The 25919-nt window shown below is 51.5% G+C and overlaps 1 protein-coding gene across 6 annotated transcripts in view; it reads left to right on the top strand.

The window, feature by feature from the left end:
* Nucleotides 1-25919, top strand: part of LRRC27 (leucine rich repeat containing 27) — a 49810-nt gene that overhangs the window by 12302 nt on the left and 11589 nt on the right. For 2 of the 6 annotated variants that reach the window (XM_009215660.3, XM_009215662.3), the window contains exons 3-9: nucleotides 1054-1184; nucleotides 6210-6268; nucleotides 9085-9237; nucleotides 12198-12570; nucleotides 15765-15911; nucleotides 19262-19358; nucleotides 23980-24098. In XM_009215660.3, the coding sequence (XP_009213924.2) occupies nucleotides 1054-1184; nucleotides 6210-6268; nucleotides 9085-9237; nucleotides 12198-12570; nucleotides 15765-15911; nucleotides 19262-19358; nucleotides 23980-24098 (1079 nt within the window). Of the gene's footprint in view, nucleotides 1-1053; nucleotides 1185-2445; nucleotides 2489-6209; nucleotides 6269-9084; nucleotides 9238-12197; nucleotides 12571-15764; nucleotides 15912-16335; nucleotides 16486-19261; nucleotides 19359-20255; nucleotides 20496-23979; nucleotides 24099-25919 lie in introns of those variants that run through there. The other 4 variants (XM_009215661.3, XM_017944466.3, XM_009215663.4 and 1 more) reach the window with 4 other exon arrangements.

Below are 25919 nucleotides of genomic sequence, written 5' to 3'. Positions count from 1 at the left end.
GGGACACGGTGTTGAAGGTGGAATGGGGAGGCACGGTGGCGCTCTGTGCAATATGCAGTGTGTGTTTCATAGAGAAGGCAACGTAATCACAGCAGCCAATCCACTCACTGCTCTTTAGTGCTGCCCACATTGCCCCCTCTCACAGATGAGGACACTGGAGCCCAGAGAGGTTCGGGAACTTGCTCAAAGTCACACAGCCAATAGATTTTGAAACGTAGATGTGAATCCAGGCAGTCTGGCTTCGAGATCATTGTTCTGAACAATGATCTGTTTCTACTCCCTCAGTAAATACGGATATAGATATAAATATGTATAATAATGTGAGTATAAACAACATAGCAGCACTAATGATGGTATTGTAAAAATTAGCTATTATCCTCCCACACTGTGACTGTAAAATTATATATATGTTATATGCATTTTACACAGCTAAAATCAATGTGTATACATTTCATCTTCCACCTTCCCTTATTTATAATGACTTTAAAGCATCACTGAGTTGATGTGTTGATCTGCTTCTGAAATGATGCTTGCCGAGGTTATTTTTGTGTGCTGCTGATCGTAGACAACACCACAGCAGACGTCTCTGTCCCTGTCTTTTAGTTTCCTCTTAATGACTGAGTTGGGCTGAGTCCCCCAGACCAGACATGGTTCTGGCTATTTGCTCAGTAAACAGGCGGTTTCGGGGGCTGCCAAGGGCTAGGTGCTGCGGCAGGCACTGGAGAAAGGGCCGAGACACTGAGTGTGGAGCCCCAGGATTCAGACCGTGTCACAGGCTTTGGGATAGAAACAGTGATGTGCTTGGTCAGCAACAGAGTGCCGGCTCTTCAGGAAGCCAGTCCCCGCTCGGAAGGCCGCTGGAAGGAGCCCTGGTTCTTTTCTTTCTGATTCTCGTGTTTACTGTTTACGTCTTTTGAGGGTAAGAGATTGGGTTTTTGTTTTTTGACTTAGTATACGTGGTTAGTAGTTCTTTTGGAAATGGATTTTGGGTATATCATGTTTTAAAAATTAGTTGGTTGACAAAACATTCTCTGATTCTCTTTTGCACGGAAGCAATTGCATCTGCAAAGGAACTCCCTGTGTGTGATTCCTCAAGATTTCTTTCAGTTGCTGCCGAACCTGACTTGGCTGGACCTCCGGTACAACAGAATTAAGGTGCTTCCTTCCGGGATCGGAGCCCACAGGTAAGTTGTTTATGCTTCCAGATTTTAAAATCATCCTTGTCCTTTACTCTTGATTGAATTTTTATTTCGGAATAGACACATTTAATAGTATTTTTAAATCCAGCTAAGAGGTGCGACAGTTGAATGTACCTGACATGCAGAACTCTTAACTTGGGATATTTGGTGCCACAACAAATGCTGGTAGCCACAGTGTCTTTTTGCTGGGTGGCCGGTGTGATTTTTATCACAGCTGATTCCAGCTCTGACTCTCCTTGTATGAAGCTGCCTGAAAATCAGAAATACCTCTGACGAGTTAAACCAGCAACTTTGGCCAGGCGCGGTGGCTCACGCGTGTAACCCCAGCACTTTGGGAGACTGAGGTGGGCAGATCACCTGAGGTCAGGAGATCAAGACCATCCTGGCCAACATGGCAAACCCTGTCTCTACTAAAAATACAGAAAAATTAGCCAGGCGTGGTGGCGGGCGCTTATAGTCCCAGCTACTTGGGAGGCTGAGGCAGGAGAATGGCGTGAACCCAGGAGGCAGAGCTTGCAGTGAGCGGAGATCACACCGGCGCACCCCAGCCTGGAAAAAAGATAAATCTACCCTGACAAAAAAAAAAAAAAATATATATATATATATATATATAAATTAGCCAGGCATGGTGGTGGGTGCCTGTAATCCCAGCTCCTTGGGAGGTCGAGGGAAGAGAATTGCTTGAACCCAGGAGGCAGAGGTTGCAGTGAGCTGAGATCACACCACTGCACTCCAGTCTGGGCGACAGAGTAAGAGTCCGTTTCAAAAAAAATAAATAAATAAACCAGCTCCTTTGCTCCTGAGGGCTCTTGTGTAACCCACATTGGTTCTTGGCATATAATGAGAAATTCTTCTCACTTAGGAAAACTGGGAGCACCCAGCCAAGCCCCGGGTGTCCTGCCCATCCCCACCACTTCCCTTCCCAGGGTTTCCTTGCATTCCCACTTGTGGACTTGTGGGGTGTAATCCTGCCCATGGTGGAAATGCCACACCTCCTTTCCCCTCCTCAGCCTGGCCCTTCCCCATCAGCCAGGAATCTACTCTCACTGTGGAGACGTCCTTCTTTCCTGAGCCTTCTGCTTCTGTGTCCACATCCCTGGCACCGTGGCTTTTTCTCCTTCTGAAGCCATGATCGCCTTACCTCTTATTCTTTTCTTTTCTTTTTTTCTTTTTTTTTTTTTTTTAGATGGAGTCTCGCTCTCTCCCCCAGGCTAGAGTGCAGTGGCGTGATCTCAGCTCACTACAACCTCTGCCTCCTGGGTTCAAGCAATTCGGAACTGGAATTACAGGTGTGCGCCACCGTGCCCTGCTAAATTTTGTATTTTTAGTAGAAACAGGGTTTTGCCATGTTGGCCAGGTTGGTCTCAAACTCCTGACCTCAAGTGATCTGCCTGCCTCGGCCTCCCAAAGTGCTGGGATGACAGGTGTGAGCCCCCACACCCGGCTGCCCGAACCTCTTTTGACCAGTGCTTCAGCCCTTCTTCTGATATGAGTGTGTCTGGGCACAGCCCTGAGGTGGGCATGTGCCTGGCAGGTGCAGGCTGGCAGGGAGGCCTATTTGGTGGGGGAAGTCTCTAAAGAGGGGCAGTGGGGCTCAGAGGCCAGGGTCTCTTTGTGAATTTTATTTTAGAAAGGAAGTCACAGAAGGGTTTGAGTAGAGAGGGTGGCATCAGACTTGGCTTATAGTCACTCTGTGAAGAGGGGGGCTCCAGGGCAAGGGTGGGGCAGGTCACCAGCTGGGGCCACAGCAGCAGCCCATGCAGGAGGGGCAGCCTGGGCATGGCTGGCCATGGCAGGGCTTTGGTGGGACTTCAGAGCTGGTGGGATGCGGGTGGGTATGGGGCCACAAGAAGGAAAGGGGTGTCCAGGGCACCCCCAGTTCCTACATGAGGAATTGTGTCTCCCAAGAGCCATGGTGGCCTCTGTGGGACAGTAGAATAGAGGCTTGTAGGAGGCCCTTCACACCGGTTTTAAAAATGTTTTATAAGAAGTCAGTATATTTTGCCACACGTAATAGAAGAGAACCACGCATCATTCACCCTTCAGGCTCTGCGAGGAAGCTACTTACCTAATGACAAGTGGTGTCTCGAGCAGGTGGAAACACACCCGGTGCATCTGCATGGGGCTCCTGGGGACTCCGGGGTCTGCAGGGCGGATCAGATGGACCTCGAGGAGAAGAATGTCCCGGGACTCAGCTGATGCATCTGCTGAGCCCGGCCAGCTGCTCGTGTTATGGGAGCTGCATGGGAGCTAGGTACTCTCTGGGCAGTTGTCCACCCTGTCCTCACGGCCTCGGGAGGTTTCCGAGCCTGTGGCTGAGAGTGCTTTGGGAAGGATTTCTTCTTCACGTGATCATCGTCTTCTGGGTTTAGAATCACTGGGTGCTATTTTGTCTACAAATCATTTTAGCCTTACACAGTTCTGGAGAGTAAGTGCTACTCAGAGGATGTAAGTGCACTAAGACCTGTTCCCATAACTACTCGTCTTTTCCCTAAAATAAGTATACAGTCCTCAAAATTTGAAAATTCTTTGATTTTGCCAAAGCTGGCTGCCTAATGTTTTTGAAGATACACTTTTATTTGTGATTTGTAACCCATGATAACATTCCAATTAGATCAGCTGCAGAGCTGAGACATATTACTCAGAAATGCAAAGTGATTATGGGCTTATTAAAGCCTTAAACCTCTCGAAACATAATTAAAACAGTGACGGTGTTAGCGTGCCCCCTTCTCACCGTCTTGGATGTGTGAGCTTGCTAGCAGAGAGAAGATGTGGGAAGCGTGGATCAGTTCATTTACCTCCTTAGGCAAACAAGTCCAACTCAGCATTTACTTTTATATATTCATTTTTAAATCAATGAAACAAAAGAATCAGTGGGTACGCTTTGAATTATTGATAGTATTTAAGGAATTAACATTTATAAATTTGTCATTTAAAGTGTTTTCAGAATATTTTAATAATATTATTACATAAGGTAGAAAAACCCGTGCTGTACTTTCAGATTAATAGTAAACATGCACCCCCTGCAATCCCTCTTAGGCAAAACCCAACCCAGCCCCACCCAGCAGCACCTGAGTGGCCAGAACCTTTCTGCCTTGACGAAGCCCTAGTGCTGGAGAAGCCGAGGGCATGGCGCTGCCCTTGCTGCTCTCCTCAGCATCTGGAGGCCTCTGTTCACCTTCCAGAGAGCAGATGCTGTTCTTGTTGGCTGGTTTTATACGAGCAAAATTCAGAGGGAGTAAACCAAAAACAATGAACTGAAAGAACCACATTGAAATAATCTACTTTTGTGCACTTGAAGAAAAGTTTACTTCATAAAGTTTATTCCTTAAAAACTTTAAGTAACAGCCGGGCACGGTGACTCACGCCTATAATCTCAGCACTTTGGGAGGCCGAGGTGGGCAGATCACAAGGTCAGGAGTTCAAGACCAGCCTGGCCAGCATGGTGAAACTCCATCTCTACTAAAAAAAAAAGTATAAAAAAATTAGCCGGGCATGGTGGCATGTGCCTGTAGTCCCAGCTATTCGGGAGGCTGAGGCAGGAGAATTGCTTGAACCCGGCAGGCAGAGGTTTCAGTGAGCCAAGAGCACGCCACTCCACTCCAGCCTGGGCCACAGAATGAGACTCCATCTCACAAAAAAAAAAAAAAAAAGATTCAAATAACCAGGAAAATTCAAGAAAGTAAGTAGAAAGAAAATTGTCTAAACCTTAAATAATCTGATTTTCCTGTAGGGTAATAAAAAAATTAAACATAATTTAAATGAGGGTTGGGCATGGTGGCTTATACCTATAATCCCAGCACTTTGAGAGGCTGAGGCGGGAGGATCACTTGAGTCCAGGAGTTCAAAACTGGCTTGAGCAACATAGGAAGGTTCTGTGGCTTACAAAAATAATTAACATTAGCCAGACATGTAGGCACAATGCCATTGGGGTCTCAGCTCAGCCAGACGTGGGGTGGCACACACCATTAGTCTCAGCTCATTGTGTGTAAAATAACACCATTAGTCTCAGCTCATTGTATGCAGGCATGGTACACACTTATTAGTCTCAAAGCTACTCAGTAAAGGAGGCAGGAGGATTGCTTTGTTTGCTCAGGAGGCAGAGGTTGCAGTGAGCAGAGGTTGCAGTGAGCCGAGATTATGTCACTGCACTCCATCCTGGGCAATAGAGTGGAGACCTTGTCTCAAAAAATAATCATAATTAACTGTGAAAACCAAGAAGCATAGTACAGTAAAAGGTACGAGATAGAGTTTAATAGAATATATGGATTTTTCTATCATTCAACTAGTAAATGTTTACATTCTTTCCTGTCTAGACAGACAGGCGTCCATGAGATATTTTGGGCTGCATTTTGTAAGGATGTTACTAGGTGTTAAATGAAAGTAGGTGCCTTCCCGAAATGCTGCCTTAGCCGAGTTTCTTATGTAGAGGCTTCTCAGAGTCCCCAGTGTACGAATCATTCATCTCCAAGCAGGGCAGGATATACTGTGCAGTGGAAGTCTCTCAAGCAATTTTGGCCATAGAAAACTTTTTTCACAGAGCATCATAAAACACTGGGATTCCTCACAGCACATCTTAGGAAAGACTGGTTTACAGTGAGGTTGTAACTGGAAGGTATGAAAGCCTAAAATAGAGGTTCTGAACTGGGGGAGGTTTTGCCCCCAAGGAGACTGTCGGTAATGTCTGGAGACATTTGTGGTTGCCACACCTGGGGGTGGGTGGTACCTCTGGCATCTATTGGAGAAAGGCTGGAGGTGTACAATACCCTGCAAAGCAGGGACACCGCCACCCCTACAGACTGCCTGGTCCCGCGTGTCAGTGGAGCAGGGCTAGACCTGTGTTTATGTTTGGCAGCAGACCACTTGTGTGTCCATGTTGTGAATTTAAGTGTATCTGTATTGAAGTTGCCCCTGAAAGAGAAGAAAAATGAAGAAACTTGATGGTATATTTTGGAGATGGTCATTTAATTCTCTGCTTTTTAAATATTTTTGTTTTGTTTTGCTTTAAAGGCATTTGAAAACTCTGCTTTTAGAAAGAAATCCTATCAAAATGTTACCTGTGGAGCTGGGTAAGTAATAAAACAATAGAAAGATGATTTTAAAATGCTATTTTTTGAACTTACCAGACCTTGTAATGGAAATATCAGGCATGACAAAGGAGGGTAAGCTAGATATTTTTAAAATCCTTCCTACTTCTAGGACTAAGAAAATGTAGCTCTCAAGAGCAGTTGATATAGCACGTGCTGTTCGTATGGAGGTGTGACATGTGAGCCTTGTGTGAGGCACAGTCACACAGGTAAAGAAACCGAAGGCCCAGCACATACCTCTGCAGGCCCCGCGTGCTGTCTCCGCCGCATCTCGCTGGCCTTCCTGCGAAGTTTGACCCCTTATGTATGTTCCTAGGCCTCATCATGAGCACTTGTTTAGACCTCAGAATCTAAACACTCAAAGCCAAAGGCATACGCTGACAGACAAATCAAACAAGCATAAACTATCACAGAAGCAAGTTTTATGACTTTAAAATAACTAGCAGAAACAGTATACATTTGTCTGACTAGTAGCCCCGGAAAAATGTCTAAAATTCTGAAGGCATTTCTATTATGAACTTGAAAAGCATTTTGGAGGCCGGGCACGGTGGCTCAAGCCTGTAATCCCAGCACTTTGGGAGGCCGAGACGGGCGGATCACTAGGTTAGGAGATCGAGACCATCCTGGCTAACACGGTGAAACCCCGTCTCTACTAAAAAATACAAAAAACTAGCCGGGCGAGGTGGCGGGCGCATGCAGTCCCAGCTACTCGGGAGGCTGAGGTAGGAGAATGGCGTAAACCCGGGAGGCGGAGCTTGCAGTGAGCTGAGATCCGGCCACTGCACTCCAGCCTGGGCAACAGAGCCAGACTCCGTCTCAAAAAACAAAACAAAACAGAAAAGCATTTTGGAGAACTAATTTATGAGTACTCGTTTATTGATAAGTCAGTTGCTACCATGTGGACAGTATAAAAACAGACACGTATACACATGGTTACGTAAAAGTAAAAACATTAAGATTTTATAGCTTTGATTTTATTATTAGCCATGAATCGGGTAAAACTCACCAGTTTAACAGTTGAGGCCGGGCGTGGTGGCTCAAGCCTGTAATCCCTGCACTTTGGGAGGCCGAGACGGGTGGATCACGAGGTCAGGAGATCGAGACCATCCTGGCTAACATGGTGAAACCCCGTCTCTACTAAAAAATACAAAAAACTAGCCGGGCGCGGTGGCGGGCGCCTGTAGTCCCGGCTACTCGGGAGGCTGAGGCAGGAGAATGGCGTAAACCCGGGAGGCGGAGCTTGCAGTGAGCTGAGATCTGGCCACTGCACTCCAGCCTGGGCAACAGAGTGAGACTCTGTCTCAAAAAAAAAAAAAAAAAAAGAAAGAAAGAAAAGAACAGTTGAGACCATGCATAGTGGCTCATGCCTGTAATCTCAGCACCTTGGGGCACCAAGGCGGGAGGATCCTCTGAAGCCAGGAGTTTGAAACCAGCCTGGGTAACACAGTGAGACCCCATCTCTACAAAAAGTAAAATAAAATAAAATTAGCCAGGTGCAGTAGTGTGTGCCTGTGTTCGTAGGTACTTAGGAGGCTGAGGGGGGAGGCTAACTTGAGCCCGGGACTTCAAGGCTGCAGTGAGCTCTGATTGCACCACTGTACTCCAACCTGGACGACAGGGTGAGACCCTCTCCCTAAAAAAACAAACAAAAAAAAAAAACACAAAAAAACAGTTGGGTTAAATTGTGCCTTTGTAAATGGAACAAGTTATGGCTGGAACCCTTACACAGGTTTAGAGAAAACAGAATAACAAATTTATACCTCAAAGAACAGAGAGAATTTAAGCTTTTTAAAGAAGGAGTTTGGGTGTGTTTGAAGACTAAAAATGGATGACAAGGTAATACAAAGTCACTTGCCACAGGATTTGATAAGGAAACTAATTTCATTTAGATAGGCAGCTTCTAGTTTAGTCTCTGTTTTCCAACTGGACCATGGAGCTCAGGGCAGAGCCCATTAACGGACAGGGCCAATAAAGCGTCTGCAGTTTTTAGATCCTAATACTTACCCTATGTGAAAAGCAAGCTCAACTGAAAGGCAGAACAAATACCCCAAATCTAAGCATCCGTCTTTCACACTGAACCCTGGCTCCCCCAAACTGGGAAACTCCACAGGACTAGGGCCCCTGCAGTGCTTCCCCAGTGCTCCTCATTCCAAGGACTTCACCCCGAGCCTGGGGAGTGACCCAGCCCCCATCAGCCCACTGCCCACCATGGGAGCCTTATCTCTCAGTGGCCATCATTTCCACAGCCTCCAAGTGTTCAAATAATTTCCATTTTTAGTGACATTTCACATTTGTGGAGCCCTTGTATTTTGTTTTCTTCTAATTAAACATGATTTTCTTCATTCGCTTGAACATATTTAAATGGCTACTTTGAAGTCTTTGTTAAACCCAACATCTGGGCCTCCTCGAAGACAGTTTCCATTGTCTGCTCTTTTCCTGCGTGTAGGGTACCTTTTCCTTTTCTTTGCATGTCTTGTAGTTTTATGTTGAAAATGGGCATTTTAGATAATATAGCAACTTCGTATTCTGAATTTTACAGAATTGTGATGGTGGTTGTGGCTGCTTCTGTTTGTTTGATTTTATTTATTTGTTTTTTGGTAACTATCCTGGTCTTAATTTGTAGAATCTGTCTCCTGCAGTTACCTTTAAAGCAGATCTTGGACTCTGTTAACATCATTGTACCTCAAATACTGAGTAGAATCATATTTTAAAATGTGAAAAGTTACTATTATTTGTTCCTCATTTTCATTTCAAGAATGGTATATAAAATGCTGGCAGTTTTTTTTTCTCCACTGCAGGGAGTGTGACCACGCTGAAAGCACTGAACTTAAGACACTGCCCTCTGGAATTCCCTCCGCCGCTCATTGTGCAAAAGGGATTGGTGGCTATCCAGCACTTCCTGCGGACGTGGGCAGTAGAACACTCTCTCCCCAGAAACCCAGCTTCTCAAGGTTCGTAGGAGGTGATTTACGACAAATCACATTAACGTTGAAGTTACAGCTTTTTAAAATCAGGTTAGAACCTGTCTTCTCTTTAGTAACATCCTGAGACGTACGGGAGCCACGCGTCCTCTGCTGAGTTGACACAGTGTACACTGATCTCAGGCCGACCCAGTCATCTCTGTGTCTTTTCCTTGGTTCTGTAAATCTGGGCACATTATGGATCCTGTCTTGAGTGGATTTTGGTAGAATTTTATTGTGATCGATCAAATGAAACAGTTATCACCTCCAAGCCACCCACAGGCAGCTGCTTCAGGAATGACTCGATGCTCCATTAGACACTCGACGCTCCATTAGACAGTGATTTTAAAATAAGCACAATGGAATAGTCCTCCTTCCTAACGAGGTACAAGGAAATTGGCAGGAAAATGGCCCTGTAGACACGTTTTATCTAATCACCTCGTCGGTGGGTGCTCACTAACCTGTTCCATTCTTTCAACATACTGACCAGCCAGGTATTTTCAGATGCTCATGATGTGTTCTGGTCTTGAGTATGCATTGTAGTTACACTTGGAAAAAGTAAAGTTAAATGGTGATAAAGGAGAATCATAATGAAGGCTCGCCAAAAAAGTGCATATTCTGAAATATTTTCAGAATATTTAAAATTTTACTATTTGTGATGTACTTTGATACTTAAGAAAAATGCATATGTTTGGAACAATTAGCCGAGATAATTATATATATGTCGTAATTGAATTGTGTAAATAATTAGGTCTTTGTAAATAACTGACCTTGCACTTTTGACCCAGATGGCCTCCATTTGGAAATTATTTTAAATGATTAAGAATCAGGAGTTGGCCCTGTGCTTGCTGAGTTGTTTGTAAACATATTTTAACCAGGTTGTAGTGTCCTCCGTTGGTGCATCGCACTGAAGCTGCCTGGCTCTGGCACCCTTGACCCTGACGCTGCCAAGATGTTGTGATAAGAATAGAAAAAGAAAATTAGCCACTGGACTGGAAGTGTGGAGGGCACTGGGCACCTGGCAGGAGTGGGGACAGGTAGCTGAGGGCATGGGGTGGCAGAGGAGAGGTAGGACCAGGACCTGGAGACAGCCGGGATAAGGATGGAGGGGCAGAACTGTCAGGCACAGCCGGAGCCAGGACGTAGGGGGCTCAGGGGACACAGGCTCCGCTGGAGGATCAGGATAAAGGAAGTTGAAGGTTCATTCTGATTGAAGGAGACTAAAGGAATAGGAAACTGGATGTGATGCTTCATCCTAAATTGGATCCTGGGCCAGGACAAATATGATACAGGACATTACTGGGACAGTTATCAAGGCGTGAGGAAGGCCAGCCAGTGAATGACAGAAGTCAGCGATGGGACGCTTCTGGTTGGTGAATCGCTATGGTGATGTGTGAGTGTCTCCATCTGAGGGTGGAAGGGCAGGATGTCTGAAGTTACGCTTGAGTGTTTGAGGACATGCAGGAGCACCCCCAGACAGAGAGGCAGGGGCGGGCAGGCTCACGGGGGCGGACAGCCTCGGGGGCCAGGCAGCAGCAGCTGCTGAGGGAGTGCAGGGCCCACCAACTTCTCAGCAGAGTTCTTGCAACTTTTCTGTAAGTTTGAAAAAAATACATTAAGTGACTAGTCAAAAATAAATATTTTCTAACTCTTCTCTATTAGTTTTTAGGGGCACCTGGAGTGATTTTTCAGCTACTATGTACATTTTTAGCACTTTGCCCTTTCAATTACTTTAAAACCTCTTTTTGCTGGCCGGGCGCGGTGGCTCACACCTGTAATCCTAGCACTTTGGGAGGCTGAGGTGGGCGGATCGTGAGGTCGGGAGATTGAGACCATCCTGGCTAACACGGTGAAACCCTGTCTCTACTAAAAATACAAAAAATTAGCCGGGTGTGGTGACCGGCGCCTGTAGTCCCAGCTACTCAGGAGACTGAGGCAGGAGAATGGCGTGAACCTGCGAGGCGGAGCTTGCAGTGAGCCAAGATGGTGCCACTGCACTCCAGCCTGGGTGACAGAGCGAGATTCCATCTTTAAAAAAAAAAAAAAAAAAGTCTTTTTGCTGGTATCCCATTTTTCCTGTCTGCTTACATTTTCATGAATTTCAGATTTGTCTCTGGCCCCAACCACAGGCAGATTGTTCAAATATGCATGTTTCTAGTCACTTGTGCCCCAGGGGAAATTTTACAGCTTCTTAGGACGTTTTGAAGCACGTTTGCCCATTTTTTAAAACTTTTCCTTTCAAACTTAAGACCCTGAGCATGCAGCAGTCAGGAGCGTGTGGCAGCCAGGGGCGTGATGTCCATGCACCTGTGTCCACTGCGATGGCCACCTGGGGTCTCACTCAGCCTTCAGGTCGTGATGGGCACGTGCTGGGAGAAGACTGGCCACTAGGTCCCAGTGGCTCCCGAAGTGCCTGGAGCACCTTCCTGAAGTCATGTTTTGAGAAAGTCAACAAAAGCATCACCAAACAAGAAAAGCAGGCATAATGGGCTAAACATTACTTAGAAATAAAGATTCTAAGTGATCTGAGGGGAAGCAGAAATGTTGATTAAATGTGGTGAGATTACCCTGTGTACACATACAAAAAGTCGCTACAAAGTGGTAAGGCCTATGTGGGAAGGTCACACGTGTCTGGCGGGGCCTGCGTGGGAAAGTCAGGTGCGCCCGGCGGGGCCTGCGTGGGAGGGTCCCGGTGTGCTTCTGGCAGTGTTGTTTCCATTCCCTCCGCGTGTAACTGCTTTGCGTGCCGCAGCGTAGAAGCCTAGCATGGTGCAGGTGGGGTGACAGGAATTGTTTGGATTGACAGGGAATATGGTGGCCATGGAGGATCTGGGCACCCCACCCCCCACCACCCAGGTGCTCTTCACAGAGAGGCGCCATCACTGGCTTTGAGTGAGTCATAGAGGAATGGCGTTGATGGTAGCTGCTAAAGCGATTTCTTCCTCTACTAGAGGCTCCACCGGTTAAAGAGATGACCCTCCATGACCTCCCGAGCCCAAGATTGGAGTTGTCCGGAGACCACGCGTCTAACGAAGGAGCTGTGAACGCTCAGGGCCCAGAGGGGGCTGTGATGAAAGAGAAGGCCGGCTTTCTCCCGCCTGTGGAAAAGCCAGACCTGAGTGAGCTCAGGAAGTCTGCTGACTCCTCAGAGCAGTGGCCCAGCGAGGAGGAGATCAGGCGCTTTTGGAAGCTGAGGCAGGAGATTGTTGAGCACGTGAAGGCAGACACTCTGGGAAATCAGCTCTTACCGAGGGAATTACCTCCAAATCTCAAGGCGGCCTTGAACAGTGAGAAAGAACTGCCAAAGCCAAGACACGTTTTCAGGTAAAACTTAAAAGCAACAGGGATTTTCTTGATCTTTGCGAATTCATACAATTATTTTAAATTATCTTTTAAAACATCAGGTCCAGCTTTTAAAGTGTCCCTCCACATTGCCGCTGTTTACCGTGCGGCAAGTGCCGGTCCCGGGTTTAGGGTAATGGGGACCTGCATCAAGCCCAGCGTGTCTGCGTCAGAGCCCAGTCCATTCAGAAGCTGAGTTTGCCAAGGTTGAGGATGCGCCCAGGGAAAAGAAACACAAGTGACAGTAAGATCTATGGCCTGTGCTTTCTCCAGAGAGAGCTTTGAGGACGTCAGCGTTTAAAGGAGAAACAATGGGCAGCAGGGGAAGGAGAATAGAAAAGTAAAAGTGGGGGCAGGTGGTGAGCCAAGTGGTCACATTCCTGTGGGGCTTCGATCAGCGCTCACTGAATCCACATTTTACCTGTGAAAAGAGAGGAGTTGGGGGAAAGGTCAGTTATGCAGAAAATAAATGGCAGCTGCCTGGGGACAAAAGGAAGGCAGTCATTGTGCGGCCCGCTTCCCAAGCTTACCTTTCCCTTTGGCACAGTGAGTTTGGGGCCGAGATTTTATTTTCCTTTCACACCCAGGGCGAGGGTCCCTGGAGAACAGGCTCTGCAGAGGCTACATGAGAGAAACACTGAGTCATGGGTGCGGTAGGGCGTGTGCCTACACATATAGGAGGTGTGTATCTGTGGTGTGCATGTGTGTGCCTGTGTGTGTATAAATATCTAGAGAGAGAATGCTGTAAAATAACAGTTGGTGAATCTAGATCATGCATTCTCGAGAGGCACATTGTCATAGCCAAGGGGACAACAATGGCTTAAGGGGGGTGCAGATTCTGGGAGGCCGTGGTGGTCTGTGGGCCCTCAGGCTCCACGCAGCAGCCAGCATGGGCAGGCGCACGATGGCACCAGACCTTCCTGGAGGCGTCGGCATGGAGCGCTCACGGCGCTGATCTTTCAGCTGTCCTGTAGGTTTGGACATTCAAAACAGAACAAAACAAACCTTGGAAGCATTACTAACAAATTAAAGTGTAGGATGTCCTGGCAGCACGCACGGCAGGTTCCCAGTTTCAGTGAGGCCTCGGAGGCTCCAACACACTCGTGATGTTCTCAGTCCACACAGTTGCGCGGTGAAAGGGCAGGAATACGCTGGGCCTGCTGCTTAGAATCCTCTTTTCTCCCCTCCTCCCTTCGTTTATTTATTTGTTGTGAGGAACTCTAATAATAGTTAATCCAAGTGAATTGTGGTATGCTTATTAGTAGTACTTACAATTTGATCAATACGTCAGATTTGGATACTAGACCCTAGCCTTCGGAGATTGCTTTGGGTGGCTTGGGAAGTTGGAGCAGAGACCTGGAGCCTCTGGCAGGAAGCCTCAACCTGGAGCCCGTGCCCCATGGTTGGGTGGGCCCTGAACGTTGTCTTTCCCCTCTGCTGCCTCTGCCCAGAGTGAGCCATAGAGAGCTGCTCTGCCTCAGCTTTCCCACGGGGGTGGTTGTGATGTCACATGCATTATCGGGGCCTCAGTTTCCCCACTTGGTCGGGTTGTCATGGGGTCATAGGTATTAAGGAGAAGCTCTGAGATTATGGCCCTGGTCCACGCTCGGAATGGTGGCCCTTCCTGAGGGTCTGGGACTCGGGAAGCTGGCGCCGTTCTGTGTTCTCTGGCTGGGGAGCAGTGGGCATGGTGGGAGCAGCAGGCCCAGTCCAAGGTGACTCGCGTGGCCTGGGCCTGTTTATGAGGCTGAGTGCTCGTGTCCAAAATACTTACAAGAAAAGTAATGTTATGTAAAAATCGTAGGTAAATAATGGTCTGGTCCTGAAATCCCACAATTATAATGGGAGGGAATAAAAGCATTCTGAAGTCATCAGACATGGAGCTGGAGTATGACAGAGCATCACTGCCCCAGCCTAATTCTGACATCCAGCAGGCCTTCCTCTGGGGCAGCTCCTCCACACTCCTCCGGACCCTGAGACCACAAGGGGAAACCTAGTGTTCCATAGAGCCTGGGCCACCTGCCCTTCCAAAAGCAGCAAGTTAAATAAAGGCCAGTGCCCAGCACACAGCCCAGGTGACCCCTGTCCCATAGCACAGGCTGTGCCTGCCTTCTCTGCTCTGCTGGGACAGTCACTGCTGTTCCCGTGCAGACGGGGAAGGCGAGGGTGGGAGGTCGTGCAGTGTGGGGGCGGGGGTGCGGGCCAGCCTCCTGGGACGTGGCCACCAGGCATGATGCTTGGTTGTGGCCTCCCAAGATGTGCTGCTGGTGTGAGGCTTGTACAGGGCAGGTCTGGAATGGGATGGGCCTTTCTCCTCTGGGCGAGGTGTTGGTTCTGGAGGGAAGACCAGGCAGGGCTTCCCATTGTGTTTCTCAAGCTGCTTTGGTGCAAGGGTCGTGGCGAGGAGGTGTCATGTTCTGGAACCTGGCTGGCTGTCAGTCCTGGGCTCAGAGCCCCTACCTCTGGCCTGGTTTTCCCCAGGCGTTTTCCCTGGGAGGAAACACCAGGGCACACCTATCAGCTCCCTCTCTTGGGCAGGGAGAGGGAGTCCCGAGCACCGTGAGGCCCCACGGTGTTACTGGCTGTCCCCTCTGCTGTACTGCGGGCTTCTCTCAAGCGGGACCCAGTATCTGACCCTGCCTGAATGTGTGTATGGAGGCCAGGCGCCTTCTGATGGCCTTGCCTGCCCCGTCCCTGCCCCCACATCACCCAGCAGCAGGATTCCGACCTCCTGTATCGTCACCCCGTGCACCTGAACTCCAGGCATGTCACATCCTCCAGCCCGGGTGAGCTGCTGGCCAGGACCCCTGCTTCTGTGGGCATCTGTCCAGCTCAGACAGGGGGTGGCATCGGTCTCAAGCAGGTCAGGTGCAGCTGCCGAGGCTGGATGTCCTTCAGGTGCATTTCCCAGGCTGACTGTCAAGCATCCCGGGAAAGTAGTTGGCTGGCAGTGGGTGCATTGGGACAATGTCGTGCTGCCATCCATGCATCTTCATTACATGTCCTGAAATCAACAGTCAAGACTGTGGACTCTGTGGGGTGACTGCAGCTTCTAGTTGTGGTAGTTGTTCTGATGAGCAGATGAGCCACAGGCCCTCCTTTTATATTTCACATGTTGTATGAGTTACCGTCACAGGGTTTTGTTAAACATTCGGCTAAAAATACTCTAATTTTAGAAGGAACATGGCCTCCTCCAGGGACATCTTACCCGACCTCTTGTCACCGTACCAAATGGCGATCCGAGCAAAAAGACTGGAAGAGAGCCGAGCGGCGGCGCTCCGAGAGCTCCGGGAGAAGCAGGCTCTGATGGAGCAGCAGAGACGGTGAGTCCACACAAGGCGGGGGTCCGCGCAGCTGGCCCAGTGCACCTGGAGCTGGGGCTGGGCTGTGATTTTATGGCAGCCCTTGTGGAAGTGTTTAGTTAGTTCTCCCCTCACTGATGCTGATCCAGGATCCATCTCCTCCTCACCTGGAAGCCAAGCCGCACGTGCCCCTGTGGTCTGCAGCGCCGTGCATGGGCTCGCTTGTTTGCAGCCCCGAGGCCTCCGTGTGGGGCAGGCGCAGGTGCTCATGGTCTGCAGGGCCTTGCATGCATGGGCTCCCTTGTTTGCAGCCCCGAGGCCTCCGTGGGGGGCAGGCGCAGGTGCAGTGCTTGTGGTCACCCCCTTGTGTCCGTCTTTGCCCTGGCTTCCTCACGACACCTGCCTGCTTGCTTGTCCTTTTCCCTCGTTTCTTGTTTTTCCTCAGTCCTCTCCTCCTCACTTTCCCTGGAGTGTCCCAGGCCCTGCCATAGTCGTCGGGGAGGTTCATTCTTGTGTTGCTGTGACCGCCACCAGTGCCACCACCTTGTGAGGCGTGTCGGCCAACGTGCTCAGTGTCCTCAGTGTCTTCTCTGTCCTCCAGCTCCACTGACCACCTGGCTCCACCCATCCCTGGGCCCCAGGAGTCCGGCCGGCATGGACCGCAGCCATAGCACCCCTGTGGCCCTCACTTGGTGGTTGGCTTTGGCCAGTGGGGGCTCCCAGCAGGAGGCCAAGGAGGAAGAGGAGAGCGAGGGCCTCGTCTTTACTTGCCCAGCTTCTCTCTGAGCTGCCTGGAGCTGGCCGAGTCCAGCCTCTCCCTCCTTCTGGGTTCCGGCAATCTCTCCTTCCCTGGTCTGTCCTGCGGATAGCTGCAGCCCGGTCCTGACTGGCACAGGGCTCCTGCACTGCCCCTGTGGCTCACCTGCTCCCTCCCCAACATGAATAAACCCTCGTGAAGCCACCCCATTGCGTGTGTGCTGTTTTCTCTTGGGACCATGTGATAGGGACTGTGTTTAGCACACAGATTCTGTGATTGTCCATAGCTGTCACCTGATGTCCAGACAGACATTGTAGTTGGTTGTCTTTTTTTCAGTAAAAATATGAGTGAGGTGAAGCCCTCCGAGCTGGTCCCCTGCCCTAGGCTGTCATATTGAAGGGCAGGGATGAGGCTGACTGACTGCTCTAGGGCTGTCCTAGGACATGGGAGTATGGTCTGGGCTGCTCCAGAAAGCCCATCACTGTGGGACCAGGTCTTGCCAGCCACAGGCCACAGCTGCTGGGGCCCAGGGAGCACTGGGAAGGCTTTCCTTTGGTGCCCATCAGTCGCCCCACACTGTCCCTCGGGGTAGCTCTACAGAGCCGGGCCGGTCCCTCACTGCGAGGTGAGCCCCTCAGGATCGGCCCTGCCTATCGAGCATGCCAGCTGCCCTCCCCTCTCTGTGTGCCCCAGCAGGCACCGCCCTTCCCTGCTGCAGGCGGGTCCCACTCCTGTTCGGCTCTGCCAATTTCAGGGCACCATTTTCTGAAGTGGGCGGTCCAGATACCTGCCCTGTTGACTCCTCAGGTATCACCTGCCATGCCAGGAGGCTGCCTGTGGGAGTCCCACTCACCCGCACCCTCTTGGCCATGGCTGTGATGGAGGTGATTGTGGTGAGACCTTCCGCAGGCACAGCCCCTGCCTTAGGCTCTTGGGGCACCACCAACTGCGGTGGGCAGAAAGGGCACTCTCACCCCCAAACATCAGGCTCGTCCCACACCTTCATGGAAGAGAAGTTCTTGGATACAAAGAGCAAGTGAACCCTCTCTTCTTTATTTTCCTGCCTGGAGCCCAGAGCCAGTGTCCTGTAGTCTCCTAGTGAGCAGCTCCGCAGGCCTGTTCGGAGGGTCCAGACCCAGCAGATCCGGCCCCTTCACATCAACCCTGTGAACAGCGTCACCCCTTTGTATGACCAGAAGACAGTGACACTAAGTGGGGGCCCTCGTCCAGGAGCGCAGCGGGGCCAGTGCCACACACGGTGCTGAGTGGGGACATGGGGGGCACCAACCTGGCTGGGGCTGGGAGTTGGGGCCTGGGACCCACTCAGGCAGGTGTTAGGACATGGCCTTACCTGAGGCAGCTGGTGAGACCACCTGTGCCCTGAGGTGGCACCGGGGGAGGACACGGCCAGGCTCTGATTCCTGGCAGCACCAACTCAGGATGGAGCCCTCAGCAGGAAGGTGGTCAGAGGTGGGCCATAGGCCGGGTGGAGCCTAGGAGGGCTGAGCTGCTGTGACCGCAAGGAAGGAAGAGCAGAGGTCGGGTGGAGGTGTCGGGGAAAACCCAGGCTAGGGCTCAGGCATCCAGGATGATGATGGGAGAGACAAGAGGAGGCCAGATCTGGGGGCAGGATGGAGAGGGGGTACCAACCACAGGAGTCCTGCATGCTGGAGATGTGGCCTTCCGGGGGTGGAGCCCTGGGCCTGGGCGATGGCTCTTAGGGACCTGATTCCACCCCAGCCACACACGAGGAGCCCAGCCCAGCCACAGATGTGGGCGTTACTTGGGATGTTCACAGTCCTAGGCGACGAGCTGTGAGGAAGGAGCATGTGACTCTGGCTCAGGATTGGGGAGGCCTGAAGATGCCTATTTTTGTCTTATTTTATTTTATTTTATTTTTATTTTTATTTTATTTTTTGAGACGGATTCTTGCTCTGTCACCCAGGCTGGAGTGCAGTGGCGCAATCTTGGCTCACTGCAACCTCCGCCTCCCAGGTTCCAGTGATTCTCCTGTCTCAGCCTCCGGAGTAGCTGGGACTACAGGCGCCTGCTACTACACCTGGCTAATTTTTTGTATTTTTAGTAGAGATGGGGTTTCACTGTGTTAGGCAGGATGGTATCGATCTCCTGACCTTGTGATCCACCCGCCTCGGCCAGATGCCTGTTTTTAAAAGTGAAACTCAAGTGTCTGAAGGGAGAGACCTAGAGACAAGCATTCAGATCTTCCACAGACAGACCTTATGTCGACAAGTACCTGCAGCCAGGCACCCCCACCGGTCGTGCAGTGCTTGCGGTGGCAGTCCCAGCTGGTGCCCTTACCTGAAAGGGGTCGTGATGCCTTTTCCTCGGTCACTGGGTGGGGCTGGCCCCCAGCGTCAGTCAGTGCTGGCAGCACCAACACATAGAGCTTCGGGATAGAACCCGGCATTCCCGGCTCTGCCCAGACGTGCCGGGAGGAAGAGGCTGTGGTTCAGACTCCCACCCAGGGCATGCACACCCCCAGCCTGTGCTCCCTGGAGACAGGTGCACCACAAGCTGTAAAATGACAGAGAAATCCTGTAGCCTTGGCTCAAAGCTGCCTGTAACTTATGACATTAACCTTCCCTTTCTCCAGAGAGAAAAGGGCACTGCAGGAGTGGAGAGAGCGAGCCCAGAGGATGAGGAAGAGGAAGGAAGAGCTCAGCAAACTCCTGCCTCCGCGGAGGAGCATGGTACGGCAGGCATGGGCGGCGACCGGACACTAGTCCAGTCCCGGGGGTGGGTGGGTGCTCACACGCATCCCTGTCTGTGGAGGATGAGCCCAGACCTGGGGAGGAAGCTGCTTGTGCAGGCTGCTGGCTGGTGGGGCTGGGTTGGAGTGCAGCATCCAGAACCATTGCTCACTGCCCAGCCGGAGGGGACAGCTTCCTGTCCCAGCCTTGAGGGCTTGCCTCTCGGCTCACTGACTTTTGGCTCTTGTCTGAGGAATTAGAAGCTCAGAGGGAAGGGGGAAGAGGAGATGGGGGAAAAGATTCAAAAGATAAAAAGCAGCTGAGGTTGAGGTGGGCCCTACAGAGGTCTTTCTGGGCTCCTCACCCTTGGTCTCTGGACCTCGGGGCAGGCAGTTTCCCTAGAAGCCAAGATTGCCAGCTCTCCTAAGCTATGGGACATGGGATATCCCCAGACTGTATGGGGTCTTAGTCCAGCCGGGCACAGGACAGTGGGCGCAGGGCAGTGGGCACAGAGCTGCGGGCATGGGCCATGGGCACAGAGTGGTGGGAGCTGGCGGCTCCTCCCTCCAGAATGCACCTGGCTTGCTTCTCTGTCCTGTGAGCGTAGTTAGGCAAATGTGCCTTTGAATTTGGTCACAGATGTTTCTTTGGTTCTTTCTTTTAAGAAATGCTCCCTGTGTGTTACTTTGAAAGGCCAGGGGTTGGCTCTGCAGCCCCCTTAGCTGGGGTGAGGCCCCCGAAGGCTTCACCCCACAGCAGGGCGCGTGGTCATGTGGGCCTGCAGGCGTGGACTGCTGGGACAGTTCAGGACTGTTTCCTTTTTTTAACTTTGTGTTGAACTAGTTTTTGACTTACAGGAAAGTTGCAAAAATAGTGTTTCCATCTCCCCCCACCCAGCTTCCCTGATGGTGACATCTTACATAACCTCAGAACAAGGCTCAGAGTTAGGAATTCACGGTGTCCAACGCGGTGGATAAACCAGGACTGCACCTCCTCACCCTTCTCAGGTCCCTGGTCCCACAGGACATTCAGTCATCATCTTTGCTGTCACCTTTTTCCTAATTTCCCCAATATGTGGAAAAGTTTAAAAATACATATTTTGCCACTTCCCAGAATAAAAATACTTGCACAATTAGACATCACTAAGAATGCTTTCAGAGCTGAATTATAGCAAAACTATGGGAAACTTAAATGCCAACAGATGGAGACGGCTAAATCGTCACGTCCAGACCGTGAGCTCCCTCTGTGGCCGACAGAAGGGTGGTCAGTGACCATATCCACCGGCCTGAAAGTGTCTTGAAGAATCGTTGTAAGTGAAAACAGCACGATTTGCAGGACAGTGCACAAAAACTCACTTTGGTCTGGAAGAATGTACAGCAAACCACTGGCTGCGGAGGGGCCTGTGGCTCCGGGGAGGGCTGTGGCTGTGGAGGGGGCTGTGGCTCCGGGGAGGGGGCGCAGAGGGGTCAGTGCTGCCACAGTGTGTGCTTCTGAGTCCTGTGAGCCCATCACAGCGAGAGTGTATGCAGTTTCTTAAAAAAGAAAAAAATAGGTTTTCTAGAAACTCACCCATCATGAGATAGAGCAGTTCAGTCAGCGAGTATCGATGGCCTGCTCTGAGCAGGGAAGGGCCAGGCACAGGCTCCGCCCGCGGGAGCGCACACCTCTTGCAGAGGCAGACCCTCAGCCGTGGCAGCAGGCAGAGCTCCGTGGTAGCTGGCTGCTGTTCTGCACACCCCACAAGGCCCTGGGTGAGGCAGCTGAACGCACGGAGAGGCCTGCTGCTGCCCTGTGCCGCCCTCTGGGCCTGCGCTGCCCCAGGCACTGGTGAGATACTTGGTATGGCCCGGAGTGCTGTCGTCAGAGTCCAAGGGAAAATCTTTAGCCATAAACTGCTCGCGGTTCAATATACAAAGAATGGCTACTAATTGATTTTAAAAATTTGAGAATCCAGTAGAAGAAATGGGCAAAAAGTATGGCAGGCAGTCCACAGAGGAACTAAGCCAACAGAAATACGAAAGATGCTTTAGTCTGGCAGGAAAACGAGGACGGAGGCAGGCGCCTGTGGTCGGCAGAAGGAGCCAGGGAGGGAGAACGGGAAGGAGCTGGTGGAGCAGTGGAGGGAGGGGGGTGGAGCAGTGTGGGGAGGGAGGGAGGGGGGTTGGAGTAGTGTGTGGAGGGTGGAAGGAGCGGGTGGAGTAGTGGAAGGGAGCCGGGTGGTGGGAGCAGCGGGAAGGAGCCGTGGTGGAGGCAGCCGGGAAGGAGCCGGGGTGGTGGAGCAGCGTGGGAAGGAGCCGGGGTGGTGGAGCGTTGGATAGGGCATGGAGGCTGCTGCCACCAGCTGCTCGGACTGCATCTTTTCAGGTTAAGAACGTGTTCTTCTTTGAACACATTTAGGAGTCCATGTTTTAGAAATAAAAGCAATCATATAAGCATGTATATACACAGATGTGTATCTGTGTATTTCAGTATTGTTGGAGAGACCAGCATAAATAAATAAAACTCTGATTTCCATGTCCGTAACAGGGAAGTGGTTCCATGCATCGGCCCGGGGGCACAAGCTCCCAAGCTCCCGCCTCCCAGCTCCCTGCAGCTGGGCAGGAGGACACAAGAGGGCGCCACAGCCCCAGGCGGCCGCTGCTGGGTGGATCCCATTGGCCAGTGGCACCCACGGGCTGGGCTGGGCTGGGCCGGGTGGGCCTGGGGTATCATGGCCACTGGCTTTGCAGCCTGGTCCTGGGGTGTGCCCCCCTGCCCTGCATGTGCTTTTGCCGATCCGTCACTGTGAGGTCACACCCGAGTACATTCGATGGGGTGGGAGCCTTGAGGCTGCAGCTGAAGAAAGGGCTGCAGAGCTAAACCCTGTGGCTGGGTAAAGCCTGGGGCGTCACCTGCTTTGTAAAAAGCACTTCTCTTCATGTCGCTCTGAAACCAGCCATGACTCGAGCCCATATTTTGGGCTTCAGATCAATTGCATGTTTGACACTCAACAGATAAACCCTGGCGCAAAGCCCATTGCATGCCACCAAAGCGGCAGCCTGTTGTAGACTTCGCCTGTGTGTTCATGTTTATATTTGCTTCTTTGCTTGCTCACTCGAGATCTGGATGTTTGAAAAAGTCTTCCTTCTCTATATTTTAGAGTAGGAGTAAAGTGCGGATGGGTGGGCTTCCCTCCAAATACATACTTTTAATATCTTTTAAAATAAAATTAAATGTCTGATTTTAAAAGAAAAAAACACCCACTGAATTTAGCATTTGTTTATTTATTTATTTTTGAGACAGGCTGGAGTGCAGTGGCGCAATCTTGGCTTACTGCAACCTCTGCCTCCCAGGTTCAAGCGATTTTCCTGCCTCAACCTCCTGAGTAGCTAGGACTACAGGCATGCACCACCACATCTGGCTAATTTTTTGTGTTTTTAGTAGAGGCGGGGTTTCACCATGTTGGCCAGGCTGGTTTTGAACTCCTGACCTCAAGCAGTCCGCCCACCCCAGCCTCCCAAAGTGCTGGCGTTACAGGCGTGAGCCACTGTGCCCGGCCAGGATTTAGCATTTGTTCTTTTCTTTCTGTTGGAAGAATCTTTGGGAGAATCCTGATCACCTGAAAGTGTCCCAGCTCTCAGTCAGCCAAGAGTTTCCTCTGCTGTGTCTGCAGCCTGTGCCTTGCTTTATGGTGGGGTGGGAGGGATAGGGAAAGGTTGGTGGGTGGTCCCTGGTCCTCCCTGCCTCCCATCTTTCCACCCTTTCTGGTTGCCAAATACTTTTTAAGTGTCAGGCATGTACTAGGGTTAAGCTAATGGCCAGACAAGGGCCCAGGCCTAGAAATTCATTTAGAGGAGAGAACGGCAGAAGAGTTCCAGACATCATCTCGGTAAATGCTAAACGGATCCTACAAGTCTCCACGTTGCAGTAGCCCCTGGTTGGAAGTTCTTCTCTCCCACCCTGTTGCCAGGGTTCCCTCCTACCTGTTTTTGTCATCCTACGGTTTCTGACAGTCCCAGGGAACACAACAGACACACACGTGCACACTGCACACTGCAGGCACCCACACAGGCCCAAAGCTCCCTGAGGTCCGGAGGGGTCAGCATGGCTCTCAGGTGTGTCCACTGGAGGCAGCAGCGAGCAGCATTGGTCACACCGCCCTTGGGGTCCTGACCTCCTCCTGCCTAGGGTGTACATCACAGCGAGTGTCGGGTCCCCCCAGGCCTCCCAGGCTCTGGCACTGAAGCTGGAGAAACAGATCTGGGGCCCCTGTGGAGAGGGGCCATCTCAGGACGCCTGTAGGAAGCCAGCCACTGCAGCAAACCTGGTGTGGGGGGCAAAAGGGCATGCAGGGCAGCCTTCTGAGCAACCCCAGGTTCCCCTCACTCTGCATCTTTGCCTCCTACCCCAGCCTTTGCTGTCAGGGAGGCCCCAAAAAGATGTCCAAACCAAGATCCCAGCAGGGCACGAGAGCTAGCCAAGACCTGGGGGGATGACCGCGTTACACAGAGACCATTACCCGGGGCGACCTCGGACCCACCTCTTCATGACGAGGAACGAGTCTAACACACCTGGCAGGTTAGCTTTGTGGGAAAACAGCATTTACTGGGATTCCAGAAATGATCTCATTGCGTTTTCCTAGGTGGCATCAAAGATTTCCTCTGCCACAGATCTGATAGATAACGGGAAAGTGCTACTGAATCCACTTAGAAAAATGAAACCAAGCAAAAAGAAATCGCCACGAGCAAGTCAAGAAATGAGGTTGGTAACTGCGACAGGGGCTCAGTCCTTCCAGGGCTCAGCCAGCCACCCACGGGCAGCTGCTGTTGTTTATTTCATGAGCATGTACTGAGGAGCCCTGAACCTCCAGGCTGTGGTGGGCTCCAGGCTGTGGTGGGCTCCAGGCTGTGGTGGGCTCCAGGGAGAGCCAGGTAAGCTTGAAAGATGGGGTCCTTGCCCTCAGGGAACTGCCGTCGCCCAGCCATGGTTCCTGTAGGTCACCAGGATACAGAGTGCTGCCGAGCCCTCTGTAGTGGGTGCTGCTGTGGGCACTAAGGGGAAACGCAATCCGAGACCCACCCGCTGCAGTCCCTGCCATGCCCTCCCCACCGCACCCCCTCTGCCTCCCTCGGTCTTCTCATGCTGAGTTCTGATCTCACTCCTTCCCACCCCAGCTTCCTTAGACCTGACCCTCAGGGCCGCTCAGCCCTTCCCCTCATGGGGTGTTGGGTGAGGCGGTGAGGCCAGGCGTTGACCCAGGTGAAGGGGACCCAGGCAAGGTAGCCACCATGCGGTGGAGGAAACAGCCAGAATCGAGAAGCTGTGTTGGGAAGCACTTGAGACATTTTGATTTTGAGTCCCTGGCCAGGGGGTGGCCAGGCTGCTGGGCAGGTTGTCGTCCCCGGGAGAGGCAGGCAACCACAGCCCCATCAGGCATCGTTGGCGGGCCACATAGGGGCCTGGAGTTCAGGAGAGCGGGGAGGGATATTTGGGAAGCCTGATGCTCACCTGGAACCAATGTGAGGGGAAGGGTAGGGGCTCAGAGACTTGCGCTTGGCAGCGGGGAATAGGGATGGATGGAGCAAATGGGGCTGAGGAGCACTGAGTGGCTCGACAAGTTCACGGGGCAGGACACAGTCCGCAGCAACTGCTGGACAGAGCAGAGTCAGGACACAAGGCAAGGACAGAAGCTGGAGGCTGGTCCCTGGGTGGGTCCCTGTCTGGGCCTTGAGGGGAGGGGAGGGGCTTCGCTGGGAGGGTGACAGCAGCGGCCCAGGGTTCCCAGGGGCTCACCCCTCTCACCTCACAGCAGCTCGGGGGTCCGGGGTTCACCCCTCTCACCTCACAGCAGCATTCCTTTCATTTTCCGCGGTCACAGCTTCTATAGCTGGGTTAGTGGCTGCGTCTTGGGGATGATCACTGGGCTCCCTAGTTGTCTGCACCTCCTCTGAGCCATGCATGAGGACCAAGCTGACACGGAACCTCAGTGTGGACACGCCTTCTTGTCCAGGCATTTCATGCTGACTCTTCAGTTGGGCCCCTGCCTCACACCTCCCAGGCGTGCTGGGAAGCCGAGGGTGGCCTCAGGGACACCACTGGAGACCCTGGGGCATGAGCACTGCTCTCCGGTGTCCCCATACTTTCCTGGCCGCTCTCTTCTGTCCTGCACCAGGCTCGCTGTGGCTCTCACTGAAGGTGCCTCAGTGGACTCAGAGGCCAGAGCAGAAGAGACCGTGGGGCCTGAGCTTGGAAGGGAAGGCCCCGGGCCTGGCCCCTGGCCCTGCTGCTGCTCAGCCTCCGTCTGCCAGGGGGCTCCCTACTCAGTTTACCATACCCTGGACCCCGGCTGTGGTGTAACAAGCCTGGAGGAAGGGCGAGGTGGGATGAGATGTGGGTGACAGAGGGCATGCTCTGTTCCTGCAGAATTTGTTCCTCTTGGAGACTGAGAGTATTTGGGGAAAATCTGCACGGCCAACTAGGTTGGATTAACTCCCCAGCCTTGTGAAAATGGCTTAGACTAAAACCATTTCGTCTCAAACATTTGAATGTTCTCTTACATCCTCCAAGGAGTTTACCTGCCAT

Source organism: Papio anubis, chromosome 11 (assembly GCF_008728515.1).
Source record: "Papio anubis isolate 15944 chromosome 11, Panubis1.0, whole genome shotgun sequence".
Classification (NCBI taxonomy): Eukaryota; Metazoa; Chordata; class Mammalia; order Primates; family Cercopithecidae; genus Papio; species Papio anubis.
Note: the sequence above shows the minus strand (reverse complement) of the source record. Positions and strands in the feature narration are given on the sequence as shown.